At 40.5% G+C, this 8,928-nt stretch overlaps 1 protein-coding gene across 1 annotated transcript; it reads right to left on the bottom strand.

The window, feature by feature from the left end:
- Positions 1–1,093: 1,093 nt before the first annotated feature.
- Positions 1,094–8,397, bottom strand: GPRC5D (G protein-coupled receptor class C group 5 member D). Its single transcript, XM_007944479.2, has 3 exons — positions 7,503–8,397; positions 2,266–2,333; positions 1,094–1,138 (listed from the first exon to the last, which is right to left on the bottom strand). The coding sequence occupies exons 1-3, from the start codon at positions 8,395–8,397 to the stop codon at positions 1,094–1,096; spliced, it is 1,008 nt and encodes a 335-aa protein (XP_007942670.1).
- Positions 8,398–8,928: the final 531 nt, after the last annotated feature.

The following is an 8,928-nucleotide window of genomic DNA, read 5'->3' as shown; positions in this document are numbered from 1 at the left end:
TCCTACTTCTGTAGTGATACTGCCTCGGAAACCCAAGGAGGGGTCGCTATGAGTCAGGGCTGACTCGACGGCACATAACAACAACAACAACATTGCTTTCGCATTGTCGTGTGTTAGCATATTTCTCTCGCCGAGCAACTCCTTCATAACCTGGGCACAACAGTCCCAAGGTCGGCAAAGCATAGCAGGCTGCTCAGCAACAACACAGCTACATGCATGGTCCAAGCGTGCTATAGGCTGGAGTCCATTCCCAAGGCTTCTCCTTAAATACAGGAAGCAGACAACATACCCACAGGCAGCTACTCAGCTGCTCCCAGTAGATTCCACCATGGAGCTGATTACCCATCTCATCATGGGGAATATTACATCCAGCTGCCCAGCCACTCAGCCAGGCCTAGCCAAGTTGACATACAAACATAACCATCACAGTGGGTAAATTATACTTTGCTTTTGTTGTCAATTGCTGTCAACTTGACTCTCACTCATGGCGACCAAATACCTTACAGTGTAGCACTGCTCCCTAGGGCTTTCTTGTCTGATTAATGGAAGCAGATAGCCAGATATTTTCTTCCATGGTACTGCCGGGTGGTTTACCTAAACCACCAACCTTTAGGTAAGTAGTCGAATGCAAACTGTTTGTGTCATACATGTTTCAATCATACTTAGGGGCCCTTTATAAAAAATGTCTTTAGGAGAAATCCAGTAGTAAGTTGCTACTGATCTTTGTCACATTAGCATGACCATAATTTTTTTCAGACCAAGGCCTTTGGGACCTGTTAGTAAGAAGCACCAATTCTTTCCTACATAGCAAGGAAAGGAATTTGTAGTTACATGAATGAAGAAAGAGACACACAGTCAAAGTAAGGTGGCCAATAAGATTGTAATTATACTCGAAAGAGCAGTCTTGTGATGAAGGGTCCAGATAAATAGAGAGGTTAGGGAACAGGAAGAAAGATGAGCCATTGTTCTGTTGGCAGCATGACTTTGCGTGCTCCTCAGTGGCTCGTCCGGGCTACATTAAACAGGATTATCTTCTGGGTTTTCACTACTCATGTCTCCTGTGGATTTTATAATCCTGCATCTTGCTGGGGGCTTAGTTTAGCCGTGGGATTAAATACTCTTGTGTGGGATCAACAGTCTGGAAAGAAAGAAAAGTCATCATCAACTTTCTGAGCCAGCATCAAGGATAGTACTCTCCAGAACTGTCTTTGAAATATTATCATCTCACCATCACCTAATCCTTTGTTAATAGACAAAAAGAAGAAAATATTGAGCCTACTCAGATCAGAACTTCTTTATGTACCATCCTTCCTCTTAGTCATTAACAGGAATCTTTTTGCAAGTTTCTGGAACAGCTAGCAGGTCACTGGAATTGAAATGAATCCAAGAACTTTTTGGAGAGGATAAGACAGATTTTTTCATCATGTCAATGCCCTCCAGAGGGTTAATTACAAGAAATGATATAGCTAGATATGTGTTCACGTGTCATTCCAGGAAAAGGCAAAATATACCAGAGGGATTTGCCTAGTTAGGATTGCTTAATAATGTTCATGGAACAAATGGGCTGAGCATGACTCTCACTTTTGGATTGTAGTTACTTTTGGTCCCCATAATATTCATATCTTAATTTAGTATTTTTGGTTGTCTGGATTTGTGTCTGCAAGCCATCATAGCACAAAAACAGGTTGCCTCCAGTTCAGTTCAGCCGTGTTCCCTCTGTTTTTGTTGGGAAGTATTATAACTGGTACACGCATCTGGGCATCCACATGATAATGACAGACCTAGCCCAGTTCTTGGGTCAGCCTGGGCTGCTGGAGCGAGACAATGACTCAGACAGGCAGCCAGTGGGGCTCATGGGATACAATTAGACAACTGATTCTAAAAACAGATCCCACGCTCATGCATATTAACAATCTCCTGTTGTCCCCAAGGCAAAAAGTGTGAGCCTGCTGCTCCTCTTCACATTCACACAAACCTGTCAAGCTGCCTTTTCCTTCCTGGAACATTCACCTGCTTTAAAATCTATTACCATGGCAGTGGCTGAGCGATTGGGAAAAGTGTGGGCAGAGGCAAAAGGTGTGATTTGCCTCTGTTACCCTGCTCTGGTAGGCCTCAAATCTGGATGGCTCAAGCGCAACATGCCTTTAGGGATGTTCCTGTCCTGCTTCTCCTCTCTCAGGTTGACTAACACCACTAGAAATGAAGCCTGAGGTTCTCTCCTGAGTAGAAGTGCTTGCTCTGGTGAAAGCAGACGAGCACATTTACCTGCAGCTGAATGGGGGCACCATATGAAGTTAATGCTACATCCTCCTCAGCGCCATCACTGTCTCGGGCTGAAAGCCAAAGGAGGGAAGGGCTGAGTTAGTGTCACAGATTCATGTGGAAATAGCACACGAGGACAATGAGAAGCCTTCATGGCTTGCCAAGAGACTCCTGACCCTCAAAGGCAAGAAAATACTACAAAAAAGAATTCTCAGTTTAAGCTGGTTCTTTTTTTTTAATGTTTAAACTGGTGAGGAAGGTTGCAGATGGATACCTTTTCTGTGTTCAGGAGAAGAACATCTGTGATAATTAAGGAGGCTGAAGAGTCATCATTACTTTTTAGAGAAAGAGCACTACTACTGGGTCAGTCTTTGTTCTCTAAGCATAACCTGTGTGATCCTGGACATCTCACTTCAGTGAAAGTAAAATAAGAAGATTGAACTAGATTATCTCTAAGGTCCCTTTAGGCTTGATACTATACAAGCTTTGATTCAAGTTTTAAAACTGGACATAATGAAAACTATTTCCAGAGACAATTTTATACTGTCTTAGAATAACCACACACACATACACACACACACACAGTTATTTATTTAATGTCTGTCTCCTCAACCAGACTGTAAACTCCATGAAGACAGGAACTGTGTCTACTATTTTGCTGCTTCATCTCTAAGGCCAAGCACTTGGTCAATATGTATTTGTTGTCTGATGACCACAGACATAGCCATAGCCTAGTGTTTACGCTTAGAGCTATAGTGTTGAGTTCATGAACCAGGAGCAGAACTTCTTGGCTCTCTATCTTGTTAGTTGTGCTACCTAGGGCCAAGTTCCTTAACCTTTTGTTGCCCTTGTTTCATGGTGGGAATTAAAGAAGGATGATGATGATCATAATAGTAAATCCATTTCATAAGGTTGCTTTGAAGATTAAATCAATTAAAGCCCTTAAAATAGAGCATGCTATATAGAAAACCTCATATGAGCTATTCCTGTGTATTATTATTTTTGGTGGTGATGTTAGTGTAGTTATAACTGATATTCCATCATATTCCTCATACTGGCATTTTCAGTAGGGTTGAATTCTGTGACATATGACATGTTCTTCTTTGCTACATGTCAGAATGAACTGAATCCTTGGTTTAACTTTGTTCCTTGTCATAGCACAAGACTCCTTCACACTCAGTCCCTTGGAAACCAACCTTCATCTAACATCTTGTCTCATCACATCAGGTCACAAATTAAAGCAGTCCAATTCTTACAACTCTAGTTACTGTTCATGAATTCATCAAAAGCATGAATCTTTCTGTATTAAACCTGCAACCACCTCATAATATGAAATCTCAATAGATTAAGTGAGAACTAGCATTTATAAGTAGAGGAGGCAGGGACATTACAATCACCTATTAAAGACAAGGAGTTTGAGCCTGCCAGAGGTTGAGGACCTTGCTATGGTCTCAGAGTTCATAAGAGGCCGAGCTGAGGCTCCAAGCCAGGGTACATGAGGCCACATTCTGTTCTATCTTCTGCCCAACACTGCCTGCTTATGCTGATGCTCCCTGAATCTTTCTTTGTTAATGTCACTCTCCTGGATTTATCTGTCCTCAGACCAAGCAAACAAATACTGCCCATGACTCACTGTGTTTTTCCCTCTTTTATCTCAATTCTCCCTCTGTAACCTGTGGTTCTTCGAGGTGACAAAAAAGGAAAAAAAAAAAAAAAAAAAAAAAACTTCCCACAAAAGAACAAACAAAAATTATATTGCTTGAGACCATTCAAATTAAGTTTCCTTTGGTAAGGTGGGTGCCTTGAAGAAGGAAAAAAAAAGTTGAATTGTCAAAAAGAGCTATATGATCAGCAAAAGGTGGTGTTTGCTAAAGAAAATATTTTTAGGCTATATAGAAACATACTAGGTTTGTCCAAACTCAAACACTGGATGTACAAATGCAGTCAGTGATGTGACACTTTCAAATATAGATAGATCTTGCTTTTAGGAAATTTGATATAACATAATTCTAATAAATCTAAAACAGATAAACTAGGCAATAATTGAAAGAAAAGATTTCCTTTCATAAAAAGGGATTCATGGGTGTTTGTCTTCTATATTTAAGATCTCTGCCAGTTATATCACATTTAAAATATTTACTTAAAAGAGCAAATGATTTTAAAAGTTCAATTACTATATAGCTTTCCAGGCACAAAATTATTACACAGGGCAAAGAGTATTTACACCCATTTGTTTGAGGTCCTATAGCAATATGCCTGACTGCATTTTAATTCTCTGTCCAGATGTTTTGTATCTTGGAATTAAGTCCTAAACCACTTTAGAGAGATAAAGCCTAATCTTTTTAAAGATGTTCAGGGAAATCGAGTCCTTAATCCCCTTTGCTGATCTGTTTCAGTGCTCACCAGCTCTTATTATCATCTTTAATCTAAATCCCTCAGACCAAATGATTGGTTTAAGTCCATTTCTACCCATTATTTTTAGTTGGAGCTGGAAAACAACAGGACAACAGCCTCTTGGAGAGAGGTCTCCATATTTGTAAATTTCCTTGCTAATCACCCCTTGTCCTATTCTTCTCTCAGCTCGGTAATTCTGATTTCCATAGCCCAGTAGTAATTGAATAATTATGTGACTGGAGTCACAACTACAAACAGCAAGAATCAGAAGAGTCACATGACTAATGTATGTCTCACGGACTCAAACAAAATATTGTATCTTAGTACCGCACTTAGAGTGAGAATTTAAATCATCTAAGAGAAAGGTACATAACACTTAAGAACTACTGTCAAGTTTCATTGTCTTAACCTTCCCACATATGTCTGATGTTATAGAGCTTTAATCATCTTTGTGGTTTTTCCACTGAACCTCTCCAAGTTTCCTGCGCTTCTCATTAGTGGCTCCTAGAAAGGGGAGGGGTAGTCTTGCTAGAGACTGACCAGTGCTGAGAACAACAGCATAATTGTTCATTGTTTTCGCTGACCACATGCCTGTTGATGTAGTACCACACCTATTTCTTGAGCAAACAAAACCAAGGATGGTACTAAGCTGCTTTTCAACTGTCAACTCATGATATATAACACTTAGGGTTTTTCAAGTTATTATTATTGTGTGTGTATGTACTTTCCTGATTCTTACTGTTCTGTATCTATTTGTATGTTTTTCCTAGCTAGGTATAATCCTGCACTTTTTATTGAGTTTTATTTGTTTTTCTACTTTTTGAATTTTGCTGTCCCCAGGTTCCTTAAATTCTGATTCCACTTTCTGACCTTAAGTTTCTGGTTATTCTGCTTAATCTCAGAGTAATCTCTATGTTCTTTAGTACACTACCACCACCACCAAATGCCATATTACATTGGTACTCACTACCATTTGACATTGACCCTTGGAAGGAAGGTTGGGCAATCTACTTCCATAGCGATACCACCTCAGAAACCCAAGGAGGGCTTGCTATGACTTGACAGCACATAACAACAACATCATTTGTACAATATTTTTCTGAAAATGCTTGGATAATAAGCATAGCTCTTACCAAACCAGGTAACACTGTACTTCCTCAACCCCTTTCTCTTCAATTTAGACATTCCTTAGAAAGCTTGAAACACTTGTCTAATATTTTGGAGCCATGGAATATTGGTCATTACAAGTTCCAGTGTGTATTAACTGGTCTGTTAAGAAACTCCAGGAACTTGCCTTTCTATGACTTATTTTCCCCCTTGGAAACATACCTACAAATAAATAAATAAACATACACAGTTTTATCCTATCTTCTGCTGAGAGCTTTGATGTGTAGTTTAAAAAAAGCTTGACTCTGCAATTCCACAGCAAACCTCAGTGACCTGATTATGTATTACCAACAAGCAGTTAAAAACTTTTATAGGAAGCATGTATGGTGTCAATTTCTAACTCATGGTCAACTAAGCTGAAAAGAATAAATGGATGCATCTATTTGAACAGGATTTAATTTGAATGTGTAATTACCCATAGATTACAGCTCAAAAAAGTATGTGTACTTAAAAGGAAAGCATCTATTAATTTTTCAAGCCTAGTGAACATATGTGCTATACAATATATAAAATAACATAATTTTTGCACATTAGAGATGAATTGTGAGAAATCAGATGCCTAGTAAGACACAAAAATTGATGTAAAACTATGATATTGAGTCATGAAGAATAGGCCAGATGTTTCAGAAAGGAAGGAGTTTTGACATATTTCCAGATAACTGAAATTAGCCACTATTTCCTCCAGGTTCTTGGGGTCCAAGCATCCTTATTGTCATGGATAATGTATGATATTACTTAACAAAGTATAGTAAGTAAGATGGCTTGGTCTTACATAAGGATAAAAATATTATCTAGAAATTATTATGAAAATGTCACACAAGCAAGTTGCTTTATTACTACTAGTGACTATATATCTGAGCCTTTACTCAGGATTCAGACTTAAGGGCTCTTCCTATCACTTCTTGTAAACCTTGAAGAGTTTTAAGCAATGAAAGGTTTGAAAAGTAGAAATCCAGAAGCTACTGGGTTTTGTGATTTTAATGAGGTGATGAGCTCTATGAACCAGTTTATTATTATATTTGGGTAAATTAGCTTTGGGACTTAAATTTTTAAACTGTCAATCATCACTGCTAGGATTGACTGCTGCTGCTGCACCTGATGGCCAAAGCAGCTGGACTTATCATTATATATCATGCAATTGCATAGTCCTAGACTAGTCTGTGGGAGCTCTGGTAGCATAGTGGCTAAGACACTTGCCTGCTAACCAGACGGCTGGCGGTTCAAACCCACCAGCCACTCCTCGGAAGAAAGGTTGGGCAATCCTACTTCCGTAGTGATACTGCCTCGGAAACCCAAGGAGGGGTCGCTATGAGTCGGGGCTGACTTGACGGCACATAACAACAACAACAACAGACTAGTCTGTGACTGGTTAACACATTTTATAGTGGGTGCCTTTACTCAGCATGAGCGCTCAGAGCCATATGCTCATTATTTGGAGCCTTTAATTCATTGTTGGTTTGGTCTCTCCCCATAAATCTCTATTTTGGAAGAACTGATTTTTCATACAAGTTTACTCATGATTCTGGGTGTCTTCACCTCTATCTTTGAACTATTAAGTCACCCACCTAACATCTGACCTACTCCCTTTTTGTTCCTTCTTGGCTCATCCTGATGTCCCATTTCTCTCCTGTTCTCCCCTCAGGGGAGTTTCCCTGTTCCCTGAACTCCCCAGAAAGTACCTCTTGAGAGCTCTTGGTTCTCCACTCTGAAGCTGTGTTGATAGGCTGGCACTGGACAGGTGTTGCCTTGTAAAGGGGAATCCTGCTTACATGACCTGTAGAGGATGCAGAGCTCAGGTACAATGTACACTAGCAGGAAAACCCATGCGTTGGTGACCAGAGCAATGCAGATAACGGGGTCATCCCACTGGGGCTGCCGCTGGAGCTGTGGGTTGCCTCTCATGAGCATGGAGATCCATACAACCCAGATAATGATGGAGATGAGCACGGTAACAAAGATGATCCTTCCATGCTGCTTCCAATTCTCACATGGGCCACAGAAGGTGGCTTTGGAGACGAAGAACGTGAGAGCCATGAGGAAGAGGACGTAGACCAAGAGTACGACAAAGTCCACATTAAGCTGATAGGGTGTCATGTGCATAAACATCATACCTCTGGTCATCATGAGAGTCACATACTCAATAGCAATAATCGTCTGCAACAGGCTGCAACCAATAGCAATGCACAGAATTGTTGTCCAAGTGAAGGAGACTCTACCCCGCACCAATTTCACCAAGTTGGAGGCATGAGCCAAAAGACATGAGAAACAGAGAGCAAAGAGTACTCCAAAGAGAAAGTAACGTATGGGGGCAGTTTGCTGATTGAGCTGGATGATGAAGGCAAAAGCAAGGCCAAAGAGCCCCAGCACACCTAGGAGGAAGAGGAACTGTGTGGGGAGAACATTCCACTGGCTGCTGTCTTGAACCTTTCTCATGAGGAAGAGAAGTGCCAAGAGCAGCATAATCGTAACTACTATGCCAATTGCTGCCAGGGACTCCAGAACAATGCCCCAAGCCCCCTCAGTGTCACAGAGGAGAAAATAGTCCCCAGTGGACTCAACACAGTCATCATACATGGTGACTTGTAGATGACTCTCACGAGAATGATCTTCTGATACCCTATAGAAAAAAGGTAAGACAAATTTATTACTTTATATTTACCTACCTGAACACCTTTCAGTAGTCCCAGGCAGGACACTATAATGTGTCTCATTGCAAAGTGAAGATACCTGAGCCTAGTGAATAAAATGGCTTTCCTCAAATTGTCACGAGGACACTGAAGAGAGCCAGAGTTATATTTTGTTTGATTCCTGGTACTTACCTAAATGCTATGCTTCCTTGAGATGGGGGATGGGGTGGGAATCAAAGGTATATACAAGTATGGTCTAAAGGGACAGGAAATGCTATCCATATAAAAAACTGCACTACTATTCATCGATTCCAACTCATAGTGACACTATAGGACAGAGTAGAACTCCCCCATAGGATTTCCATGGCTGTAAATCTTTATGGAAGCAGATTGCCTCATCTTTCTCCAGCAGAGTGGCTGGTGGGTTTGAAGTGCTAAACTTCCAGTTAAAACCAAGTGTTTTAACCACTGTGCAACT

The sequence above is a fragment of the Orycteropus afer genome, unplaced genomic scaffold, assembly GCF_000298275.1.
Source record: "Orycteropus afer afer isolate SDZICR_OR568_19922 unplaced genomic scaffold, OryAfe1.0 scaffold00126, whole genome shotgun sequence".
Taxonomy (NCBI): domain Eukaryota; kingdom Metazoa; phylum Chordata; class Mammalia; order Tubulidentata; family Orycteropodidae; genus Orycteropus; species Orycteropus afer.
This window is presented reverse-complemented; position numbering and strand designations above follow the sequence as displayed.

Coding starts and splice junctions, on each gene's coding strand:
- GPRC5D (XM_007944479.2), bottom strand. CDS start 8,397: ATGTATGATGACTGTGTTGAGTCCACTGGGGACTATTTTCTCCTCTGT. Junction 2,334..7,502: donor GAACCAAGAGCTCTCAAGAG/GTACTTTCTGGG, acceptor TTTGGCTTTCAG/CCCGAGACAGTGATGGCGCT. Junction 1,139..2,265: donor GTGCCCCCATTCAGCTGCAG/GTAAATGTGCTC, acceptor CTTTCTTTCCAG/ACTGTTGATCCCACACAAGA.